This window comes from Tasmannia lanceolata, unplaced genomic scaffold (assembly GCF_043159265.1).
Source record: "Tasmannia lanceolata isolate RefF3 unplaced genomic scaffold, GAP_Taslan_0.1 ptg000023l, whole genome shotgun sequence".
Lineage (NCBI taxonomy): Eukaryota > Viridiplantae > Streptophyta > Magnoliopsida > Canellales > Winteraceae > Tasmannia > Tasmannia lanceolata.
In genome coordinates, this window is record NW_027518700.1 from 5,181,376 (window position 1) to 5,206,729 (window position 25,354).

A 25,354-nucleotide genomic window follows, 5' to 3' on the forward strand; every position below is an offset into this window, starting at 1 on the left:
TATTTATTCTAGGGGTGCAACTCGGGTTGATTTTTCAGAATTCTTGTTGAGCATTTACCATGAAAGTCGGGTTCAGGTTGATTCCTATTATTTTTTTAGCAAAAGCTCGACCCGACCTGACCCAAGTTGCAGCTCTAATTTATTTGGAGGTAACGCTATTGTCTCCGATCAACCTGTAAAATAAAGAACGAAAAGAAAAGGAACCAATAAAATCAGGGGCCATACAAGAAGATCAAGCGAGAGGGTGAGCAGTATTGGGAAGCAAGTAGGCCAAGAAGCAAGGAAAGGCTACCAATCTCATTGCCCTTAAGGTTTTTCCAAAACCTAACAACCCAAACCCCCGCATCCCTCATTTTCCTCTCTTCCCAAGTAATCACATACTTTTGCCCCCTTGTCAGTCACTAAAAAGCGCGTCCGGGAAAGTATGACATAACAAGGAATCTACTAAGAATGCGAGTATCATCACCTTCCAACTCTAAACCTAACAAAGGCTCATATAAGGGTTTAGACACACATGTGGGCTCCCATACACTCCAAATCCACCAGCTCCCCTATACTTATCCTCAATCACTCTATGCCATAACTGTCCTCTTCTCCTCCCCATACCTCCACAACTATTTACCCAGAAGGGCTTTATTTCTCAGCCTAATTCTAACAATTCCAAGGGCTGCATTTTTCTTCGATCTACACACCTTATCCCATCACAACATGCGATGCTTCAACTTTCTGGTGGAGTCTCCTCCTTCCCAAATGAATTTCCTTTAGAGGTTTTATATTTCCCTTTGTCGTCTTTGTCGTTATTTTATATAACGACATATAATATACGAATAAATTTGTTAGGGACACCCTGGTTAGGGTTATTCTAAACCTTAGGCATAGGTAATGCCTCTTCCACGTCGCCAATTTTCTTTCCTCTCTTTCAATCAGGGATCCCATAGTGAGGGATTTGAAAAACAAAATGTTACTTGTCTCTCTGACTGGTGTCTTTAAATATTATAAAAATATCCATCCAACCTGTATAGACATAAATAAACAAAAATATAAGGGAAATGATAAATCCGCCGCTTTTGTTCATTTGCTGCTTGAATTTCAGATTTTTAAGATACGTTTTGTGTGCTTTTCTCTCTCTTTCTGATCGTAGATTTTGCTTTTTTATATACTATTTCAATCGATGTAGATCAGCTTGTGTTTGATACAATATGAATTCATGTGGATTTGGAAATTGATATTATGGGATGCTTTTTGGATCTATGACCCTAGGTACCTGTTTTTGCTGTGATTAATTTTTCTATCTATTTTTAAATACACATGTAAGATTCTGTTACCATGACATTGAGCAAAATCATTCAATGTCAACATAATTGCAGTAGTTTTGTATGCTATTCTCAGGATAGTTAGGCACGACAAGTACCTTGAAAATGTAATAAGTAATAGGGAACAATTTCAGTGTTTCCTATTTTTTTTTTTACTACTACTTCTGTGGTTGGTGTCATACATGGTTATACCCTTTTTATTTTATATGTGCATTATCAATCCTGCACAGGTTATTCAGTCCATGGTTTAAAATTTCGGTTTCGATAACCGTTTCGGACCCAACCGAAAACTGAAATTTCGGTCCCAAATTTGGTAATTTGGTTAGAAATTCCCGACCTAATTTTTGAAATTTCGGACGAAATTTTGTAACACTTTTTAAAATAAATAAATAATGGCATTTAATCAAAATTTCGGACCGAAATTACCGAAATTCGGTAACTGGCGAAAAATGAAATTTCGGTAAATTTCGGTTTCGGTCCCGTCGAAATTTAAAACCGTGATTCAGTCTTTGACCTTATAATCTCTATCACATTCTATGTTAGTAACCAATACATCAACTTTTCCAGTAGTCATGGTGTTAAAGAATTTGGAATTTGTTCGTAATGAGTAATATCATGTGCTAGTTTAACCAATGCATTCACTTTTTCAGTAGTCATGATGTTAAAAAGAATTTGGATTTGTTTGTAGTAAGTAATATGATGTGCTAGTTCATGTAGATTTGGATTGTATGATTTCATAGTATGCTCATGTTTGAATGTGTGGCATGAGTAAAGGACTTAAAAGCTCTATGCAATTAATTTTAGTGATATCAAATAAAGCCATCACACGATATTGTAGGGACTAAAAGTTTAGGAGTACTATAAACTGCGAAGCGGTTAATTTTTTATTTTTTTTCAACTTATAAGCCATATTCTGTATCTTGAGTTTTCAACTGAATATGGTGTGAACTGTGAAGTTTAATGGGATATTGTATGAAGCTTCCAGTTCTTACTGAAGAGTGCAGATCCTAAGGATTTTTTTTAATGCATCACCATTCAAAAGTTTATCAGTTATATGAGCAAAGCTTACGTATATTACTTCTCAGTACAGTTTACATGTCATGGGGTTCTATGAAGTATGAACTACTCCCACAAATTAAGATGATACACGCCTGAAGTATGTTCAAAGGCCTTTGTGATTCTTGAGGTTGGTGGAGTTGGATTGCACATCGACATTAAACCATTTTGCACATGGGGTAAAATTCATGGAGGATATGGTGATGAATAGTGATAGACTAATGTGTGCATTGTTGTTCTATAAACTCATTTAGGGAAACTAATATTAGTGTGGGGAATAAACAAGTTTGTTATGATATCTTGTCTAATGTCTACTTTAACCTGCTTGCATTGTAAGATGGCTGCATACCTCCATGGTTTCTGCAATTTTGATTTCCCAGTTATACACATACATTATTCCAAATCAGAGTGTTGTTCAGTTCTATCATATTAGACAATTGCTTTAAAGTGATAACAATTGGTTCTTTTCTGTTCAGGCACTTGGCAGTTTTTTCTGTAATCCTACACATTGCCAAAGTGGAGGGTGTCAAGTTTGAAACTTCTTTTATGTCTGAACGTGCCTCACTGTATTTGGGTGCAATTGGGTTGCTTGGAGAGTATTGCCCTATGCCAAGAACAAAATATAGGCACTGCATGCATCTCGGGCCTTTTTGGGATTTTGCAGATTTTCGTGGTTGTAGCTGGATGCAACCTTTTCCTTTGACAAGAGGCCCATCTGGTATCCAAGGAAGCTACTCGCTACCTGAGTCTGCTCCCTCTGCATTTTCTGCAAGTATTTGTTACCTCTGATACTGTCATTTTAGTATTGCTATAGTAAAGATGGCATTACAGAACATAGGTGCTGGGAATAGTGATGATGCCTTTTATAGGTATAAGATGCCCAAGATGATAACCAAAATAGAAGGTCGTGGGAATGACATCAAGACTAATGTCGTTAACATGGTAGATATTGCAAAGGCATTAGCAAGGCCCGCTACTTACACCACGAAGTACTTTGGGTGCGTGCTTGGGGCTCAATCTAAATTTGATGAGAAAACTGGTATCTCACTGTCAATGGGGCTCATGACACTGCTAAGCTAGCTGGGCTTCTTGAGAACTTCATCAAGAAATATGTTACAGTGCTATGGGTGTGGCAACCCTGAGACCGAAATTATCATAACTAAGATGCAGATGATAACCTTGAAATGTGCTGCTTGCGGCTTTGTCTCGGACGCAGATATGAGGGATAAGTTGACCACATTCATTCTGAAGAACCCTCCTGAGCAGAAGAAAGGATCTAAAGACAAAAAGGCGTTGAGGAGGGCTGAGAAGGAGCGGCTGAAAGAAGGAGAGGCGGCCGATGAGGAAAGAAGGAAGCTTAAGAAAGAGGTAAAGAAGGGTGTTGTCTCTTCGAAGGAGGGAGCTTCGAAGGCTTCGAGTGCAAAGAAAAAGCCTACTGGCTCTGATGAGGATCACTCTTCTCCTACTGAAAGCCAGGCTGATGAGAATGAAGTGGTGGACGACGACGACGACGATGATGTCCAATGGCAAACTGACACCTCATTGGAGGCGGCCCGCCAACCCATCCTGGAACAGCTCAGTGCCGTGACTGCAGAGATGGTAATGCTCTCAACGAACGAGGAAGAAGAGAAGTCAAAGCAGGCAAAGAAATCAGGGATAAAAAATGGAACTGCAGAACCTGAAGAGAAATCCAACCATTCTGGAGGTGAAAATGGGAAAGTTGGTGGCGCACAGGAAACCCTAGTTTCAGAGATAAAAGGTAGTCTGAAAAAGGGTTACTCCCCGAAACAAATGCAATCTTTTCTGGGATCGTTGGTTGGGTCCCGACAAGAGGTTATGAATGCCCTGTTTGAATCACTCTTTGAGGGTGTCGAAAAAGGACTCGCAAAGGAGGTGACCAAGAAAAAGAACTATCTCGTTGCTGCCACACAGGAAGAGGGATCACAGATGATTTTGCTTCGAGCAATAGAGGCGTTCTGTGGGAAGTCGAGCTCCAATTCGGTGAAGGAGGTGGCCCTGGTTCTGAAAGCCCTTTATGATGGAGACGTGCTGGAGGAAGAGGACATAGTAGAATGGTACAAGGAAGGGGTTGCTGGGAGCAGCAAGAATGCTCAGAATTGGAAGAACGTGAAGCCCTTCATTGAATGGCTCCAGAGTGCGGAGTCTGGAGAGGAGTGACAGAGACCAAGATAAGACATCCCCATTTCTTATATCACTGCTTGTGGTATTTGAAACTACCCATATAAATCTCTAGTTTCCTTTCAAATTATAGTGTCTGTTTTCTGTGTGTGGAGTTTAGAGTGTGTTGTAGTTGTGTGAATAAGAAGGGTTCAGTCGCCTTTTTATGTGTATGTGTGGAGTCTCTCTGTCATAGATGTTGTAATGTGTGTTGGAATGCTATCTGCACCTTAAGTGAGTTGGTACTTGCATCCCTGGTCACATCATCCTAATTTGAAAGGAAATTCCCTTAATACTTATGTTGAATTGATCAAAATGCTTTAAATAATTACTATGAATTGGTAATGTGTGTTGGAATGCTATCTGCACCTTAAGCCGGATTCTATTCTACTCTCTTATTTTGATTTCTTAAAAGACTTTCCACGTTTTGTTTCCTATAAGTCTCGAGGAATCAGTAGTCATTGTTTTTTCCATCATCAAATACCAGCTTAAAAGCGTTCAATCTTAAATAGGGGAGGACTTTTACACAGAGAATTCAAGATAAAAGGTTGGCTCGCTCCATAAAGAGGCAACCAAAGAGATTTAACAGGAAAGACAGCTAACTTGGCCGGAGGCACTTTTTTGGGGAAAATGATATCTTTGCCCACTTTTCTTCCCCGAGCCACCCCATTGTAGTGTAAAAAGAGTAGCCTATAAATACACTAGGGGGTGACCTGGGGAAAAAGGGGGCGAATATCTCACTTCCCTTTTTCGTGGGAGAGCAGGGGTTACAGCATACCCCTGACCAGGCTTTGTTACTTCAAAACTTACATACACATCCTCAAGGTGTCAAAGAAACTCACGCAAGCATTCAAAACTCCTCTTTAAGGTTTCAAAAAAAAAAAAAAAAACTAACCAAAGAGACTCACTCAGGGATCCATAACAATAATAGAGAAAGAAAAAGAAAAAACAAACACAAACACCCTTTTCACAAACTAACCTATAGAGACTCAGGTATGCATGGTATAAAAGAATAAGACCCACTGAAATATCTACTCAAAATCAAGTGCCTTCTCCTTCCTGCAATTCTTCTTCCCCCCACTATATTTTGTAAAAGAAGGAAAATTCTCTAATAATAAAAACTAACTGATGCACTCGATCTTTTTCTTAACCTAACTCTTCTTCTACTACCTCACAAACAAATCAACAATACAAACACCCTTCTTGACAGAGTGAATCCTCCAAACCATTGGTGCCATGAAAGGCATGCAGAAATTACATTTTAGTTTACTTTGATTCTATAGATGCTACCCACCAGGCTAACGGGTCTCAAAATCTTCTATCTTATTCAACCCTTATTTGGAGCCAAAGTTACAAAGGTGGCACTACATTCCATACCTACCTTACCATCTCGAAAAATATCCTTTGATGCTTCTCAAGTGTCGTTCTTAATTGAAAGAAAGCCATCCTGCCCCAACATTTTATCCATATTATTGAGAACACGCCTCTCTAAATCTCTCCTTCCTCAAAACTTTTCTACCTTCGAGACAGAACAGAGAGAAACCCCATCAAGCTTGAACCTAATATAAATATCCCTCAAGTCCCTTAAAAAACTAAAACTAAACCAGTATCCTCTCCACCCACCCCACCCCCCCTTTTAATCTTTAGCAACACATTAACCATCAAGCATTTGATGATATTAGAGTGTCTTCTGGCATTAACTACTCCACGAAAAGACACTACATTTTTAACTCCTTTAAGTCAGAAGGCATTCGATTTTCGCTGCCATCTAAGAATCTCATCCCATAGTACCCAAACTCCGTCTTCCTCATCCATAACCAAACCTCCCTCGAAATTCTTTCATTACTCAGCTCCTCCCACCAGCCACAGTTTTTTTTCTTGGAAGCCGGACAAAAATTCCGTAGAAAATGAGCCTCCCAATCCATAGACTTGACCAAGTAACCCTATTACAGGCGTTGTCTTATCCCTCCCGTCTAAATATCTATCAAAGTTTTCCCATCAATAGACAAATTTAGCATGCTAGTCGTAGTCATCCTGATACCCTTTTCATCAAGAAAATAGCAACACTCAATGCATCCAAGAACCCCTGATACCATCTCACCAATAACCCCCACAAGAACATTGCCCTAAATTGAAATGATGGAACCTGTTCCTATCCCTAACAGTTATCTCTCGCCTCAAGCTTGGAAACCAGCTCCATAGTTCTGTGGCAATCACTGCATATTCGCAAATTTTTCACGATCCTAATTGGTGACCCCGCAACAGAACTAATGAGAGCAAATGATAGAGCTAACTTCTCACTATGACGATACAAAGCTTCCTCCTTATCCTCATCATCCAAGTTCTTTAACAAGGCACTAGAATCTGGCTTATAACCCATCGGCTTCAGCCGCTCTACAAGCCCATCCCAAGCGGCATAGATCTCTTCTGACCTAGCATGTGACCTATCCCCAGCAGTAAATTCATGAACAACACCCCCCAATTCGACAGCACTACACCCGGGCATCTTTTTCACACTGCTTGTCTTCATTCGTGCCCTCACCTTTGCAACATCCTCCCACTTCCCCGCAGTTGCATAGACGTTTGATAGTAGAACATAATTCCCATCATGGTTGGGTTCCAACTCAACAACCCTACGAGCCGCTTCTTCAGCCAATTCAACATTTTGATGGTACCAACAAGCCCCAAGCAATGCTCCCCAAACAATAGTATCCGGCTCGATCGGCATGCATTTGACAAACTCATATGCTTTGGTTAACTTTCCAGCTCGTCCAAGCAGGTCAACGACACAACCATAATGCTCGATCCGTGGGACAATATTGTATTTGGTTTGCATCAAACCGAATAGCTCCCAGCCCTTATCCACCAAACCGCCATGGCTACATGCACTGAGCAAGGCTACAAAGGTTATGTCATTAGGCATCACCCCATTTCTTTCCATCAGAGAAAATATTTCAAGAGCCTCATTTCCTTGTCCATGAATAGCTAACCCTTTAATCATTGCATTCCAAGAAGCTAAATCATTTTCAGACATTCCCCAGAACAACCGACGTGAACGATCCAGATCTCCACAGCTTGCATACATATCAACAAGAGCAGTAACCAAGAAAACATCCAACTCTATCCCATTTTTCTCAATGTAAGTGTGCACCCACTCGCCCAAACCCAAAGCACCCATCTGAGAGCATGAGGCAATTAGACTAACCATGGTTACACCATCAGGTTTAACATTTGAGCTGCATTCTGATTGCATTTGTCGGAACAATTCAATTGCCTCAACCGGCCTCTGATTCTGAGAATACCCTCCAATCATTGCATTCCATGTCACCAGGTCTTTCTCAGGTATTTTATCAAACACTTTGCGAGCCTCATCTATTCTCCCATACTTGGCATAAAGATTCAAGACTGCCGTTAAAACGGAAACTGAATTGGCCGACCTAGCAAACCTGACTATACAATCAACTGCATTGCAGTCTCGCAAGCGGGACCCTCCAACAGCGGAAATGACTGTTACCAGCGTAGTGTTATCCGGTTTAATGCCAGATTTCAGCATCTGGGTGAAAATTAACAGCGCCTCATTCTTTTGTCCATTCTGAGAGAACCCAGCAATCAAAGCATTCCATGAGACTAAATTTCTTTCGGGCATTTCATCGAACAGTTTTCTAGCATTTTCTAACTCCCCTGCCTTCATATGAGCACTAATCAAAGTATTCCAAGAAACTGTGTCTCTTTCAGGCATTTCATCAAACGCTTTCCTAGCTAAGCCCAAATCACCCGAATTCAACAAACCCGAAATCATTATATTCCAAGATGTTGAATTGGGTTCATCAATTTCTCTAAAAACCCGCACCGCAGGTTCAATCAGACTGCATTTGAAGTACATATCAACAAGTGAGTTCAGCACAAACACATCTTCAGAAAGCCCATTACTTTTAACAAGACTAGCATGCATTTGTTGTCCCAATTTTGGATCAAGGAGGCCAGTGCAGGCCTTGAGAATGTGAGGGAGGGTGAAATTATCTGGAAAGAAGCCCCTATAAAGCATTTGAAGATAGAAAACAATGGCTTGTTTGAATAGACCATTCTGGGTGTAGCCCTTGAGCATGGAATTACAGAGAATAAGATCAGGTTCTTGGACGAAATCGAAGAGACGGGTCCCATAGTCCATCGTGCCCGAGACTGCGCAGATGGATATGAGCTTTGTGATGAGGATGTTGTCTTGATGGAGGGATCTGTGAAAGAGTTGTGCTTGGATTTGTTTGAGATTTTGGAGTTTGAGATGGGGATTTTGATGCAGTAAGAGGGAGATGTATTGTTGGTCTTTGGATCTAGGAAGAAAAACAGGAGGGTTTGTGATGGGTTCTAAAACTGAGATGCTCATGATTGGAAAATTTTTCTTCAATTGCCTCCTCCTTTCTCTCTCAATTTTTCTCCTATCAATTCCTAGCAACTTGTTGCCTTTCTGGTTTCAACTAGATTAACAGAATGTACATCACCTGAAATGACCTAATTACCCTTAATATTTTCAAAAGAATTGGTGAAATTGTTATGGGAATTGACAATCAAGTGGAGGGTATTCTGGACAACATAAAAAAGCTAGGCCCCGTTTGGATTGCAAGAAAAATATTTCTGATGGAATACTTTTTCTCTGGGAAATTTTTTCTTCCCATCATTTAGGGGGAAATAATATGATTACGGTTAATTTAGAGGAATATCATCGTAAATTGAAGGTCCCTCTACATAAAAATTGAACAAGGTTGGTTCAAGTTCTTACAAATTTTTGAAGATAAGGTGACTCTTACCCTGGAATAAATTTTACCCCGTATAAATGTCTATAAACAGCCTCTAATAAATCTAAGTTTGCAAGAGGAAGGAAACATCCTCCATTTCTTCTTTATTTAAGGAGAGTAACACCAAAACACCCTTCATATACATTCTATTGGAGTCCAGCATGTTATAACCAAAATAAACAGAAAATCAAATCCCTTGTATTTTATCTAACTTTAAGAGAGGGACTGTTACTTCTAATTACACTCTTCCGTTATCTAGTTATCCAATTTCTGAAACAGTTACGTCGGCCTGGTGTCGAGATAGGTCTTATGCGCCTAGCATGTATCCCAGAATCATGCTGACAAGGGCGATGAAACAGACAAACAGAAAGGGAAAACCAACCTGAACTTTTACATTTCTCTTTCTTCTCATCAATGCCTGCAAGGACAAAAAATTATCAATTCCAAGCCAAAACCTTAACAAGGGAAGTAATTATCCGGCAAATGATCACCTGAGCATTAACAATGCACGACATTTAAGGCCATGTTTGGCAACCATGAAAAAATGGTGCATGATGGAGGGGCGAGGCCCATTAATTATTGAAGGTGACCCATCAAATGGCTTGGCATTGGCATCAAACAAAGCAAATGGCCCTCGGAAATCGGGGATTATATCTGAAATTAAAGATCTGGCACGGATAATTAATCCCAAATTTTGGCATATGTTTGGATCGGCAAATGATAAGGTAGATAAATTAGCAAAGGATGGAGTGGAGATTGTTGGGTTTAGTGAAGAGCTAGATGGGGAAGAAATGTAGAGCTTAGGACTGAGATTGTGATTTTTGTATTGCTGTTTGGGACATCTTGTCGCCATGTTTTGTTGTATCTTTCTTTCTTGGTTTAATAAAATGTTATTTTGAAAAAAAAAAAACATGAAAAAATATTCCATGGAATCTAGATGGGCCAATTGTGAGAGATGGGTGGGAGAGGGAGAGGCTTGAGCGGGAAGGAATGGAAGGGAGCATGAAAAGCTCCTAAAAACCAGGAAAACAAAAATCCAATTTTAAATAGGTAATTTTTCACTAGTTTTTAGGGATTTTTTACGCTATCTCTACTCATGCCAACTCAATTCTCTCCCTCTAACTCCTTCTCCACCCACACAATTGGGCCCCTGCATATTCCATGGGGCAATTTTTCATGGTTGCCACACATGGCTTAAAAGTACCAGATGTAACTCAAAAGTAGTGGGTTTGTTCTAGATCAATCGAATCAGAAATCAACTTGGGAGTAGGAATGCCAGCGATAATCAGAACCCGAAATTGATAATATCCATCCAGTATGCTTAATAGTTTTCCAGTGACAATAAAATCAGGGCCTCTGAGGCATTTAGTGACCCAAAACAGAAAAACCAGATGAAAAAACTAAGATCGAGCAACGTGTATCTGTAACATAATGGAGTTGGACATCAACACCGTCCATGTCTGACCGGCTCTATGAATTAAAAATTAACACATTTACCATAACCGGTTCCAAATGGCAGCAAATGGTGGTGGTGGAAGATGATTTCAAGGAAAAAAATAAATAATGAACTCGCGTAACATTGGGGAATGGAACACTGATTTAATAAGACAGTGGGATTGGAGTAAGAGATAAAAAGATTGGTATTAAAGAAAGATGCTTACTAGTTCTTTTTGTAATGCATCCCTCTCTTGAATAGCGGTGATCCTCTCCTCTCTCAGCTTGGTAATAGTCTTTTCAGTCTGCAAAAGAACTCCGTATCTCTTAAAATCTATTACAGCTATTGTTATAACATGAACATTATGGCATGAGGCCCGGGGACCTAGCTAGCTGTGTAAACATGATTATATGAAACAATTTGATTGTTCCACAAGGACATACAAATTCTAGCGATTGGTAGTTGACATACAAGTAAGCTTGTCTATTAGCTGATTCACTACCAAATGTAATGTGTATAATAGGTTTATTATTATCATGATTAAGTTTAGTTCTTCCCTTACACAACTTGGCTTTCATCAAAACCAAATTAAAGAAAAAAAAATGAAAGAAGAAGTACTGTGATACTGGAAGCAACTACAGTCACTAGAGCTCCATGTATTCAATAGAACTCCTGTTATTCTGTTTTAGGACTTCAAAGACATCCCAACTATGACATCTCATCAAGGATGTGGAGGTCCTTGCTTCCAGATTAGGTCGGAGAACATATCATTGAAGAAAGCAAATAAATTCAAGCAGATCATAGTGGGAGAGAAAAGCAGATACAAATTCAAGCAATAAAACAACCTTTGGGGTGTCAATCCCTAGGTCACGAACAGAAGAGGAGGAGAAAATGAACCTCCAAAAATCTGTGTAAATTCTATTTCAAAAGAAAAAGCTCCCTCGCCACTTTTTTATCCTTCCTTTTTAGAAAAAACTCTACCTACTAGATCTCCTAAATCTTCTAGACTTCTAATACAGCTAAAACTTGTTAAAACAATCTAACTAGTATAAAACAACCAATATACTAATAGAAATAAGGAGTTATAACAGAAACAAAACTACTAATCAAGCACCCATAAAAAAAACTACTAATCAGAGTAAGAATTGCTTTGCAAGTTGCAACCTATCTACTAATAGAAATAAAGGAGTTACAACAGAAACAAAACTGCTAATCTAAGTAAGAGTTGAGTTTCTAATTTCAGGTTTTGGCCATTCTTTTTTCAGTGGGCCATGATAATCATCAAGTTCTCTCTCTTGGATTCATTGACTAAGAGCAAGCCACATCACGGTCATTTCAGGTCATCATGCTAATAAGTTGAAGCTTTACTAACGAAATTGACTAACCTCATTTAGATTTGATCCCATTTCACTTAGCTTTAATTCCAATTCATTAAGCTTTGAATTCAAGTCCTCAGCATCCTTAACTACCTGTCACAAGAAAAGGAAGAATGCCGTATCATTCTACTAACATCTACTGTCTGGTCAACTGTAAATGTTAGTTCTATTGAATGACCCAAATTTCTAAGATTTTATAAGTGTACCAAATAAATGAAGAATGCTATGTATCTTCATGCCACATTGCCACCTGACTTCAGAGGGATTGCTTAGTTGGCAGTGATTCTTCATTAATTTAACTTCGACAAACATAAGTTTTGAAGGAAATTTTTCTTCATTTTACATGATGGAAACCATTTGATACGCTCAATGCAGTATGATAAAACAAAAAATGTGCTGAGAAGAAATTTCACATATTCTTCCCTTGGGATTTTGTCTCATAATCCTAGTAAATCACTAAATTCAGTTAGCAAATCTATAATAGAAAGAAAATTGTCACTTGAAGCCAAAGAAATATATGAAAGAGGAATGATCCAAGCGATTTAGTGCATCCCACCATACATACGGGGGCAACAAGTGGAGGATGGTCTAGATTAATTACTGGAAAGTGTATTTGTACAGTAACATGCAAACCCACCATATGTATCCCGAAAGGACCATTCATATAATAAAATTGGAGTAGATATGCATACAACTGATTAAAATGAAACATGAGAACAGTTTCTCTTACATGGTTAGATGGTGGAAGGTCTTCAACCCCAGCCGATAGTTGGTCTCTCAAAATAGCAGTCTCGTAAGCAGGCTCCTGCTTCATAGCTCCAATGATGGGCAACGATACTGGAGAATGAGGTGGGCTTACGAGAACCACCCTCAACTTGTTCTCTTTGATATATCTGCCGTTTTCTTTGGTGAACTGTCGAACAAAAACATCAGAAGAGCCTTGAAAAGAAATCAGCCCAGCTGCAGCGACAAATACTTACGAGGTTAGATGTGACGTCCTCCATGGTAGACCCAAAAGGAACAACCGTGCATTGAATTAGGAACTTATCCTTGAGTTGCTTATCAGGCGGAGCTGTCTTCTGGGCTTGCATAGTAACTGCATTGAGATTGAAGGAAGAAGTGTGAGAAATCAATTACAAGAAACACATATGAATGCAAAATACCAAAAAAAAATGTCTAGAAAGGCAACACGTCGTCAATGTGTGGTTGTCCATTACAAAGTTTGTAGCAAGGACATGGCGGCGCTTGTAGCAAGTGCATTTCTTTTTACGGAAATTTACAAGTTTGTATCCTGGCCTTTTTATGCGGACACAAATCACATAGAACTTTCGATTCGTTGGCGTGGAACCATTCTTTTATTATTATCTTCTATTTTCATCATTTTATTTGTACCTTATGTATTAGCCATCAAATCGGATCTATTTGAATTGATTTTGGTATTATTATAAAGGTTTTTCGATTACATAACTAATGAGCCCAAGATCACGCAATTTGGATGTGATTTGAGTAAGTTGTGGGCATTTACGAATATGGAATATGCATATTATAGGATTATTATTTTAGGTAAGTTTCAACTTTTATTTAGTTTACCTTAGATAGACTGATGATGGTTGAGATTTATTACTTAGGCCTTAAGTTAGCTTATAGGGTTTCTTTTCCTATAAATGCATCTTATCAAAGCATTGTAAGGGGCTTTTGATTGTTGAACGAAAAATTTGCCTTTTCCGTTCTTTTGGGTTGCTATGATTAGCTCCTGCAGGAGTATTTTCTAGTTTGCACTGAGAAACTTGACTTTGACAGGAAGGAAGTAAATATCATCCCCTTCGACGGTGATTGAATTATTTTATTTCCTACAACGGTGATCGAAGGGTCCTTTTCTTATTATTTTATTTTATTTTGCCTTTGCTGCTGCGCAATGTAGAGCGTTCGGATTTCGGAGTGCGTCACTTTCGTTGTCACTTTAGGTAATTGACTTCCAAATCATGTTGACTCATCACAACACAACAAAAAAAAAATTCTATTGATGGCGTTGGAATCCGAGTCTGCGACTGCACGGTGGGTAGAGGGCCGACGTGGGGATCTGCGATCACAAACAGAGGGGTCAGGGAGGTCCGGGGTAGGTCCCGGACGACCACTTCGACACCCAAGTCAGATTATGGACCAACAATATAAAGAACAGCACGATAAGGCCGAGGTGGAATCAGGTTTACCAAGGCCAACACGCGGGTTCTTCTTTTGGTGCATAGGTGAACGGGTCGAAGGCATCGAGCGGGAAGAGGAAGCAGGGGAAAGGAATCCGGGCGTCCAGCACCTTTCTCCTTTCTTCCTGAGATTAATCTCCCTTCTTCCTTTGTCGTTGCCTCGTTTTTCTCGAAGAGTCGCCCCGAGAAAAGACTCATTAGACATTTTGTTTTGTTGTGTTACTATGAGTCAAAATGACTTAGAAGATTCTATTGCCAATAGTGACAACGAAAGGCCATTATACCTTTAACTTAATCCCAAGAGTGTGTCAATGTACCATCAAAAGAAACACACTTGCTACAAACCCCGCCATGTCCTCGCCACAAACTTTGTAATGGACAACTACGCATTGTATCACTACAGACTTTTTTTTTGTGTTACGGTAAGTCAATATGATTTGGGAGAATCTAATGCCTAAAGTGACAACAAAATGCCATGTTACCTTTAATTTAATCCCACAACACAAGAGTGTCAATGTACAATCAAATGCAACACACTTGCTACAAGCGCCGCCGTGTCCTCGCCACAAACTTTGTAATGGACAACTACGCATTGTATCACTAGAGACTTTTTTTTTTGGTGTTACGGTAAGTCAATATGATTTGGAAGAATCTACTACCTAAAGTGACAATGAAAGGCCATGATACCTTTAATTTAATCCCACAACAGTGTCAATGTACCATCAGAAGAAACACACTTGCTGCAAGCGCGCCATGTCCTCGCCACAAACTTTGTAATGGACAACTACATATTGACTACGGGTTGTATCACTATAGAATTTCTTTTGGTTGTGTTACGATGAGTCTTCTTTCTTCTTATATAAAATGAGTTTTTATATGGTGTGAGCCCTTGTAGTCCATTATTTTTCAAAAATTACTATATGGCCCACACCATAGGATGATCCAAACCATTAATTTGATGATTCAATCTCAGGTCGAGTGGGTGTAAAAAAAAAAAGAATCTTGACCCCAACTTTATAGGTGTACTTTGAAATTTTTTTAATTATCTCTTGAGTTTTGAATAACTTGATAAATTATTTTCCGGTATATATATATATATATATATATATATATGTAGCTACACTTTTCTCATATGTATATATATAATTGCTTTCATTGATGTTAAAAAGTAATTTCATTCTTAAGTTTATAAACTTGATTAGAGAATAAGTAGTAAAGGAAAATATTTAAGTAGAAAAGAGAACCATTTGGAGTGAAAATGAACAATAATCTGAAGGCCATGATCGTATCATATCTAAATTGATCTGAAGATCAAGGGAAGTACAACACGTAGATTTGGTAACTTAAATACTGGAGCCTTTGGTGGGTTCTCGACCCTCCCCAAACACACTATCGTCTTTACTATCTTCTTTTTTTCTTGTACCCCTCAGCAGCCCTAAAGATTTTAGTTTTAGTCATTCACTTTTTACACTTGTCATTTACGCTTCGTCATTCAAAGTGTGCAAGTATTTTGTTCGTCACTTATCATTCTCTTTCTCTTTCTCTTTCCTAGCTGTAGTCTTGGATCAAAGTACCTAGCAAAATCACACCCCCTGACCAAAGTAATCTGGTTGTGTGGATATCATTTACCAAGAATTAATATCTAATGAATGATCTGGTTTCACAAGACTGATCTTATCTTAATTTCAAAAAATGGGTGTAAATGCTTATCTATTTCCTAATAATCCTCTTATAAATGTTGTCCATGTAACTAATCTCTCGACTGAAAATATGTAGCAATCTTCACCTACCCATTTCCTTTAAAGGCATCTGTTCTAAATTCTAGAAAAACCATTGACCATTTAAAAAAAAGGGGGGGAAAAAGGAACTCCCGATAGTATGTGTTAATGCTGTTGTAGTGCCTACGTACCTGAACCACTAAATAGGAAGTACAAGAGATAAAACAAGATAATCTAAGAAACCAAATGAAGCCATGTTTCATCTACAGAAACTAGCCTCAAAGAAGTGTGTATCTGAGTTTTTTGTGGGTGATCCTTGATAGGGCCAACATTGTTCAAGTGTGAATGCAAAAGGAAGACGAATTAGGATGTGTCCTTTTCCATGGCTGATATGGGAGTTCCACTAAGTTGGGTTTCATGGCAAAGTCTATTCCATTCACTCACATGGGCTGCCGTTAATTTATTAAATTTTTCTAAAGTTAACGCCATGATCGAATTGTTCACACGCGCACTTTGGATTTGCTCATCAGCCGTCTCTAGGGTTTGAATTTCTGGGGGATTGTCGAGTATATATAACACTCCATTTTCCTACTTGAGCTCGTGTGGCATTCATACATGAACTTAATTAGAATAGTATGTGGTTGGTGTTGATTTCCTTCAGTTGTTGAGGTTACTTTGGAAAGGTTCCGTGTTTAAATCAAAAGGTTGGGGTTTTCTCTGTTATTAAAAGGTTGGTATAAACTGTTGGTTAGTGATGTCTTTGAGGAAGGGTCTTGTGTTGGGGGTTCTTCTCGCTTGCTTATTGTTTGCGGCAGAAAGCCGCATTTCAAGAAAAATCATTGGTGATGAACTTGGAGCTGGCTTAGTGAGTGACCGCAAGTCGGGCTCTGGATCTGGTTTTGGTTCGGGTTCTGGCTATGGTTCAGGCTCGGGCTCTGGTTCTAGCTATGGGTCAGGCTCAGGCTCAGGCTCAGGCTCAGGCTCAGGCTCAGGCTCCGGCTCAGGATATGGTTCGGGCTCTGGGTCTGGTTATGGCTCTGGCTCGGGCTATGGGTCCGGGTCAGGGTTAGGCTCTGGATCAAGTTATGGTTCAGGCTCTGGCTCGGGATCCGGGTCAGGGTATGGTTTAGGCCCAACCTCGGGATCTGACTTAGGCTCGGGCTATGGTTCAGGCTCAGGCTCTGGCTCTGGTTCAGGCTCGGGCACAGGATCCGGCTTCGGCTCAGGCTCGGGATCCGGCCATGGCTTTGGCTCAGGCTCAGGTTATGGGAACGGTTCTGGCTCAGGATCAGGTTATGGAGCCGGGTCTGGCTTTGGTCATTGGCAAGGCCATGGTTTTGGAGAAGGTAGTGGTTATGGGAGTGGGTCAGGCGATGGGCAAGGGCATGGCTCTGGAAGTGGCTATGGTCCAGGCTCTGGCAAAGGCCATGGTTCTGGAGAAGGTAGTGGTTATGGGAGTGGGTTAGGTGATGGGCAAGGGCATGGCTCTGGAAGTGGCTATGGCGCAGGCTCTGGCCAAGGCCATGGTTCTGGAGAAGGTAGTGGTTATGGGAGTGGGTCAGGCAATGGGCAAGGGCATGGCTCTGGAAGTGGCTGTGGTGCAGGCTTTGGAAGTGGTTGTGGTGCAGGTGATGGGCAAGGGCATGGCTCTGGAAGTGGCTATGGTGCAGGCTCTGGCCAAGGCCATGGTTCTGGAAAAGGTAGTGGTTATGGGAGTGGGTCAGGCGATGGGCAAGGGCATGGCTCTGGAAGTGGCTATGGTGCAGGCTCTGGCCAAGGCCATGGTTCTGGAGAAGGTAGTGGTTATGGGAGTGGGTCAGACGATGGGCAAGGGCATGGCTCTGGAAGTGGCTATGGTACAGGCTCTGGCCAAGGCCATGGTTCTGGCTATGGACCAGGATCCGGCTCAGACTATGGGTACGGTTCAGGCTCAGGCTATGGAGCCGGGTCTGACTTTGGTCATGGCCAAGGTTCTGGAGAAGGTAGTGGTTATGGGAGTGGGTCAGGCGATGGGCGAGGGCATGGCTCTGGAAGTGGGTATGGTGCAGGCTCTGGTTCTGGTTCTGGATATGGATCAGGGTCAGGCTCTGGCTATGGGAAAGGTTCTGGCTCGGGATCGGGTTATGGAGCTGGGTCTGGAGAAGGTAGTGGCTATGGGAGTGGGTCAGGCGAAGGGCAAGGGTATGGCTTTGGAAGTGGCTATGGTGCAGGCTCTGGCTCTGGTTCTGAGTCCAGTTATGGGGATGGTGAAGGCAAGTAATGAGTTACATGCATAAGACTGTGTGCATTCTGCGAGGATATATGTGTTGAAAATAAGGGATGGATAGTTGGGTGTTTGTATAGACAGGATGTACTGTATGAATCGGCTTGTCTTCCAACGTACATCAAACCACTTTATAATAAGAAGACAAGTTGTTAACGGTAATATCCGGACAACCATGTTTTAATAATTGCACAGTCCCAGCTTTTCTTTTCTTTTCTTTTCTAAATGGCTTGTAAGCGCTCTCTTTAAATAATAAAAAGACAAGATTAGTTGGTGCAAATATCAAAACAAAATATGCGTTAGACATTTTCTTTATGGGAAATGGTTCACGTTTGGCGCTTTTTTATTGTGTTGGGGGGGGGGGGGGGGGGGGGGGGGGGGTTGTAAAATATCATTTCCCTTCTTTATTAACAAAAACAAGATATGCATAATGTGTTGATAAGCGATGAATTAATCGCCACATGCATTAAACATTTCTTTATTCGTAAGTGAGGGAATAATTATAAGTGAATCTTTTGAATATGTTTCTTTCGATGTAAAATGGGTTTTAAGTGGAAAAATGGCCTTAAATTTGTTTCATGCCGGTTTACATAGAAAGAAACAGAACCTTAACATGCTGATCCCACTCCCTGCCACATGTCTAAGGATCAAGTTCATGAAAAGCCCCTAAAAAAGGCAATTAGAAGCATGGTTTTAAATTTCGACCTAAATCCGAAAATTCGCTCCAATTTCGGATTTCGGTAGAGACCGACACCGAAATGTCACTTTTCCGAAACAGTACATTATTTCGGCTGAAATTTCGGTCGAAATTTCACACAAAATATCAGTTTTTTATTTTATTTTAATATTATACCGAAATTTCGAGTAAAATAGTCTTTTCGTTCTAGTACCGGATTTCGACCGAAATTTTGAAATTTCAGGGTCCAAAACCAGTACCGAAACTAAAATTTTAAACCATGATTAGAAGTAGCATACTTTTAGGGATTTCTCCTGCTCTCTCTACTCGTGCCCTCTCAAGTCTCACCCCCTTCCACCTTGTCAGCTCATATTTCACAATCGGACCCAGAAATATTCAATAAATAATTTTTCATTGTTGCCAAGCATGCCCAAAGGTATGCTTGTAAAATTCCATGTGTGCAATTATTTGAATACATGTTGCAAACTGATCGATGGTTAAGGAAAACTGGTAAAGTGCATGCAAACCCTTTAAAGGATGTCTAGATCCTGAACAAAACTGCATTAAACACTCAATCACACGTAGACGTGGTAAGATCACTTCTATGTGTGTGTGTGAGAGAGAGAGAGAGAGAGAGAGAGAGAGAGAGAGGTAGGTAGGTGGGCTCTATGAGAACGACCAAGAGCGTAACAAGTCGTCAACATGATTTGGAATTCTATTACCTATAGTGACGACGAAAGTGACGCACTCCAAATGCTCTACACTGCGCAACAGCAAAGGCAGAATAGACAAAATAATAAGAAGAGGACCCTTCGATCACCGTAGTAGAAAATAAAATAATTCGATCACCATCGAAGGGGATAATATTTACTTCATTCCTATCAAAGTCAAGTTTCTCAGTGCGAAACTAGAAAATACTCTTGCATTCAACAAGAGTATGGGTTGCTATCATTCATAATCATAGCAACCCAAAAGAACGGAAATGGCAAATTTTTCATTCAACAATCAAAAGCCCCTTACAATGCTTTGATAAGATGCATTTATAGGAAAAGAAACCTTATAAGTTAACTTAAGGCCTAACTAATAAATCTCAACCATCCATCAATCTATCTAAGGCAAATTAAATAAAAGTTGAAACTTACCTAAAATAATAATCCTGTAATATGAATATTCCATATTCGTAAATGCCCACAACTTGCTCAAATCACATCCAAATTGCGTGATCTTGGGCTCATTAGTTATGTAATCGAAAAACCTTTCTAATAATACCAAAATCAATTCAAATAGATCCGATTTGATGGCTAATACATAAGGTACAAATAAAATGATGAAAATAGAAGATAATAATAAAAGAATGGTTCAACGCCAACGAATCGAAAGTTCTTTGTGATTTGTGTCCGCATAAAAAAGGCCATGATACAAACTTGTAAATTTCCGTAAAAAGAAATGCACTTGCTACAAGCGCCGCCATGTCCTTGCTACAAACTTTGTAATGGACAACCACACATTGACGACGTGTTGCCTCTCTAGACATTTTTTTTGTTGTGTTTGTCTCATTAGACATTTTGTTTTGGGGAAGTGATATTTACGCCCCTTTTCATTACCAGGGACACCCAGCGTCAGTGTATCAATGGCTAAAAGGGGGCTCATGTACTTTATGTTAGAAAAATCGAGAGGCTTTGATTGCAAAGTACACTGGCAAATGGGTGTCCCTGGTGATAAAAGGGGCGTAAATATCATTTCCCTTTGTTTTGTTGTGTTACTATAAGTAAAAATGACTTAGAAGAGTCTATTACCAATAGTGACAACGAAAGGCCATTATACCTTTAACTTAATCCCAAGAGTGTGTCAATGTACCATCAAAAGAAACACACTTGCTACAAACCCCGCCATGTCCTCGCCATAAACTTTGTAATGGACAACTACATATTGACTACGGGTTGTATCACTATAGAATTTCTTTTGGTTGTGTTACGATGAGTCTTCTTTCTTCTTATATAAAATGAGTTTTTATATGGTGTGAGCCCTTGTAGTCCATTATTTTTCAAAAATTACTATATGGCCCACACCATAGGATGATCCAAGCCATTCATTTGAAGACTCAATCTCAGGTCGAGTGGGTTTAAAAGGAAAAAAAAAAGAATCTTGACCCCAACTTTATAGGTGTACTTTGAATTTTTTTTAATTATCTCTTGAGTTTTGAATAACTTGATAAATTATTTTCCGGTATATATATTTATATATATGAGGAAACTGTTGGTGAGCTTAAGCTCACCAAACTTATGGTGAGCTAGCTTGCCCAATCACATGGGGGCCCACTTTGTTAGGATGATCCAAACCATTCATTTGAAAGTCCCTTACATAGATGGGGGGTGTACCAAAAATCAGCTTCATAGGATCATCCTAACCCCTCTATTTGTGGAGGACAAAAATGGACAGACACAAATCTGCCTCATTTTTGTTCTCCTCAAATGGAGGGGTTAGGATGATCCTATGGAGCTGATTTTTGGTACACCCCCTATCTATGATAAGGCCTTGCAAATGAATGGTTTGGATCACTCCCCAAAATGTGGGACCCCATGTGATTGGGCAAGCTAGCTCACCATAAGTTTGGTGAGCTTAAGATAATTGCTTTCATTGATGTTAAAAAGTAATTTCCTCCTTAAGTTTATAAACTCGATTAGAGAATAAGTAGTAAAGGAAAATATTTAAGTAGAAAAGAGAACCATTTGGAGTGAAAATGAACAATAATCTGAAGGCCATGATCGTATCATATCTAAATTGATCTGAAGATCAAGGGAAGTACAACACGTAGATTTGGTAACTTAAATACTGGAGCCTTTGGTGGGTTCTCGACCCTCCCCAAACACACTATCGTCTTTACTATCTTCTTTTTTTCTTGTACCCCTCAGCAGCCCTAAAGATTTTAGTTTTAGTCATTCACTTTTTACACTTATCATTCTCTTTCTCTTTCTCTTTCCTAGCTGTAGTCTTGGATCAAAGTACCTAGCAAAATCACACCCCCTTACCAAAGTAATCTGGTTGTGTGGATATCATTTACCAAGAATTAATATCTAATGAATGATCTGGTTTCACAAGACTGAATCTTAATTTCAAAAAATGGGTGTAAATGCTTATCTATTTCCTAATAATCCTCTTATAAATGTTGTCCATGTAACTAATCTCTCGACTGAAAATATGTAGCAATCTTCACCTACCCATTTCCTTTAAAGGCATCTGTTCTAAATTCTAGAAAAACCATTGACGATTTAAAAAAAGAGAGGAAAAAGGAACTCCCGATAGTATGTGTTAATGCTGTTGTAGTGCCTACGTACCTGAACCAATAAATAGGAAGTACAAGAGATAAAACAAGATAATCTAAGAAACCAAATGAAGCCATGTTTCATCTACAGAAACTAGCCTCAAAGAAGTGTGTATCTGAGTTTTTTGTGGGTGATCCTTGATAGGACCAACATTGTTCAAGTGTGAATGCAAAAGGAAGACGAATTAGGATGTGTCCTTTTCCATGGCTGATATGGGAGTTCCACTAAGTTGGGTTTCATGGCAAAGTCTATTCCATTCACTCACATGGGCTGCCGTTAATTTTTTAAATTTTTCTAAAGTTAACGCCATGATCGAATTGTTCACACGCGCACTTTGGATTTGCTCATCAGCCGTCTCTAGGGTTTGAATTTCTGGGGGATTGTCGAGTATATATAACACTCCATTTTCCTACTTGAGCTCGTGTGGCATTCATACATGAATTTAATTAGAATCGTAGGTGGTTGGTGTTGATTTCCTTCAGTGGTTGAGGTTACTTTGGAAAGGTTCCGTGTTTAAATCATAAGGTTGGGGTTTTCTCTGTTATTAAAAGGTTGGTATAAACTGTTGGTTAGTGATGTCTTTGAGGAAGGGTCTTGTGTTGGGGGTTCTTCTCGCTTGCTTATTGTTTGCGGCAGAAAGCCGCATTTCAAGAAAAATCATTGGTGATGAACTTGGAGCTGGCTTAGTGAGTGACCGCAAGTCGGGCTCTGGATCTGGTTTTGGTTCGGGTTCTGGCTATGGTTCAGGCTCGGGCTCTGGTTCTAGCTATGGGTCAGGCTCAGGCTCAGGCTCCGGCTCAGGATATGGTTTGGGCTCTGGGTCTGGTTATGGCTCTGGCTCGGGCTATGGGTCCGGGTCAGGGTTAGGCTCTGGATCAAGTTATGGTTCAGGCTCTGGCTCGGGATCCGGGTCAGGGTATGGTTTAGGCCCAACCTCGGGATCTGACTTAGGCTCGGGCTATGGTTCAGGCTCAGGCTCAGGCTCTGGTTCAGGCTCGGGCAAAGGATCCGGCTTTGGCTCAGGCTCGGGATCCGGCCATGGCTCAGGCTCAGACTCAGGTTATGGGAACGGTTCTGGCTCAGGATCAGGTTATGGAGCCGGTTCTGGCTTTGGTCATGGTCAAGGCCATGGTTTTGGAGAAGGTAGTGGTTATGGGAGTGGGTCAGGCGATGGGCAAGGGCATGGCTCTGGAAGTGGCTATGGTGCAGGCTCTGGCAAAGGCCATGGTTCTGGAGAAGGTAGTGGTTATGGGAGTGGGTTAGGTGATGGGCAAGGGCATGGCTCTGGAAGTGGCTATGGTGCAGGCTCTGGCCAAGGCCATGGTTCTGGAGAAGGTAGTGGTTATGGGAGTGGGTCAGGCAATGGGCAAGGGCATGGCTCTGGAAGTGGCTGTGGTGCAGGCTTTGGAAGTGGTTGTGGTGCAGGTGATGGGCAAGGGCATGGCTCTGGAAGTGGCTATGGTGCAGGCGATGGGCAAGGGCATGGCTCTGGAAGTGGCTATGGTGCAGGCTCTGGCCAAGGCCATGGTTCTGGAAAAGGTAGTGGTTATGGGAGTGGGTCAGGCGATGGGCAAGGGCATGGCTCTGGAAGTGGCTATGGTACAGGCTCTGGCCAAGGCCATGGTTCTGGAGAAGGTAGTGGTTATGGGAGTGGGTCAGGCGATGGGCAAGGGCATGGCTCTGGAAGTGGCTATGGTACAGGCTCTGGCCAAGGCCATGGTTCTGGCTATGGACCAGGATCAGGCTCAGACTATGGGTACGGTTCAGGCTCAGGCTATGGAGCCGGGTCTGACTTTGGTCATGGCCAAGGTTCTGGAGAAGGTAGTGGTTATGGGAGTGGGTCAGGCGATGGGCGAGGGCATGGCTCTGGAAGTGGGTATGGTGCAGGCTCTGGTTCTGGTTCTGGATATGGATCAGGGTCAGGCTCTGGCTATGGGAAAGGTTCTGGCTCGGGATCGGGTTATGGAGCTGGGTCTGGAGAAGGTAGTGGCTATGGGAGTGGGTCAGGCGAAGGGCCAGGGTATGGCTTTGGAAGTGGCTATGGTGCAGGCTCTGGCTCTGGTTCTGAGTCCGGTTATGGGGATGGTGAAGGCAAGTAATGAGTTACATGCATAAGACTGTGTGCATTCTGCGAGGATATATGTGTTGAAAATAAAAGATGGATAGTTGGGTGTTTGTATAGACACGATGTACTGTATGAATCGGCTTGTCTTCCAACGTACATCAAACCACTTTATAATAAGAAGACAAGTTGTTAACGGTAATATCCGGACAACCATGTTTTAATAATTGCACAGAGCCAGCTTTTCTTTTCTTTTTTAAATGGCTTGTAAGCGCTCTCTTTAAATAATAAAAAGACAAAATTAGTTGGTGCAAATATCAAAACAAAATATGCGTTAGACATTTTCTTTATGGGAAATGGTTCAAGTTTGGCGCTTTTTTTTGGTGTTTGGGGGGGTGGGGTTGGGTTTCCCTTTTTTATTAACAAAAACAAGATATGCATCATGTGTTGATAAGCGATGAATTAATCGCCACATGCATTAGACATTTCTTTATTCGTAGGTGAGGGAATAATTATAAGTGAATCTTTTGAATATGTTTCTTTCGATGTAAAATGGGTTTTAAGTGAAAAAATGGCCTTAAAATTTGTTTCATGCCGGTTTACATAGAAAGAAACGAAACCTTAACATGCTGATCCCACTCCCTGCCACATGTCTAAGGATCAAGTTCATGAAAAGCCCCTAAAAAAGGCAATTAGAAGCATGGTTTTAAATTTCGACCTAAATCCGAAAATTCGCTCCAATTTCGGATTTCGGTAGAGACCGACACCGAAATGTCACTTTTCCGAAACAGTACATTATTTCGGCAGAAATTCCATTTTTTTCTGAAATTTCACACAAAATACCAGTTTTTTTATTTATTTTAATATTATACCGAAATTTCAAGTTAAATAGTCTTTTCGTTCTAGTACCGGATTTCGACCGAAATTTCAAAATTTCAGGCTCCAAAACCAGTACCGAAACTA

At 40.6% G+C, this 25,354-nt stretch overlaps 2 protein-coding genes and 2 pseudogenes across 4 annotated transcripts; 2 read left to right on the forward strand and 2 right to left on the reverse strand.

Moving 5' to 3' along the window:
• The first annotated feature begins 573 nt into the window (after window positions 1–573).
• LOC143856430 (eukaryotic translation initiation factor 5-like) lies at window positions 574–4,798 on the forward strand (annotated as a pseudogene). The gene is made up of 2 exons (XR_013238198.1): window positions 574–767; window positions 2,846–4,798. The product of XR_013238198.1 is annotated as a eukaryotic translation initiation factor 5-like (transcript).
• A 784-nt stretch (window positions 4,799–5,582) lies between these two features.
• LOC143856413 (pentatricopeptide repeat-containing protein At1g08070, chloroplastic pseudogene) lies at window positions 5,583–9,137 on the reverse strand (annotated as a pseudogene).
• Window positions 9,138–9,513: 376 nt separating this feature from the next.
• Window positions 9,514–13,241, reverse strand: LOC143856431 (vesicle-associated protein 1-2-like). Its single transcript, XM_077366640.1, has 5 exons — window positions 13,129–13,241; window positions 12,879–13,061; window positions 12,158–12,241; window positions 10,999–11,076; window positions 9,514–9,755 (listed from the first exon to the last, which is right to left on the reverse strand). The coding sequence occupies exons 1-5, from the start codon at window positions 13,237–13,239 to the stop codon at window positions 9,645–9,647; spliced, it is 567 nt and encodes a 188-aa protein (XP_077222755.1). The 5' UTR covers window positions 13,240–13,241; the 3' UTR covers window positions 9,514–9,644.
• A 9,492-nt stretch (window positions 13,242–22,733) lies between these two features.
• LOC143856835 (uncharacterized) lies at window positions 22,734–24,443 on the forward strand. 2 transcript variants are annotated; one of them, XM_077367133.1, is made up of 2 exons: window positions 22,734–24,048; window positions 24,139–24,443. In XM_077367133.1, exons 1-2 carry the CDS (start codon window positions 22,905–22,907, stop codon window positions 24,426–24,428), a joined length of 1,434 nt encoding a protein of 477 aa, XP_077223248.1. In that variant the 5' UTR covers window positions 22,734–22,904; the 3' UTR covers window positions 24,429–24,443. The 2 variants fall into 2 exon arrangements, with proteins under 2 accessions (XP_077223248.1, XP_077223246.1); XM_077367131.1 differs by having other exon boundaries at window positions 22,735–23,754; window positions 23,797–24,443.
• The last annotated feature ends 911 nt before the right edge of the window (window positions 24,444–25,354 follow it).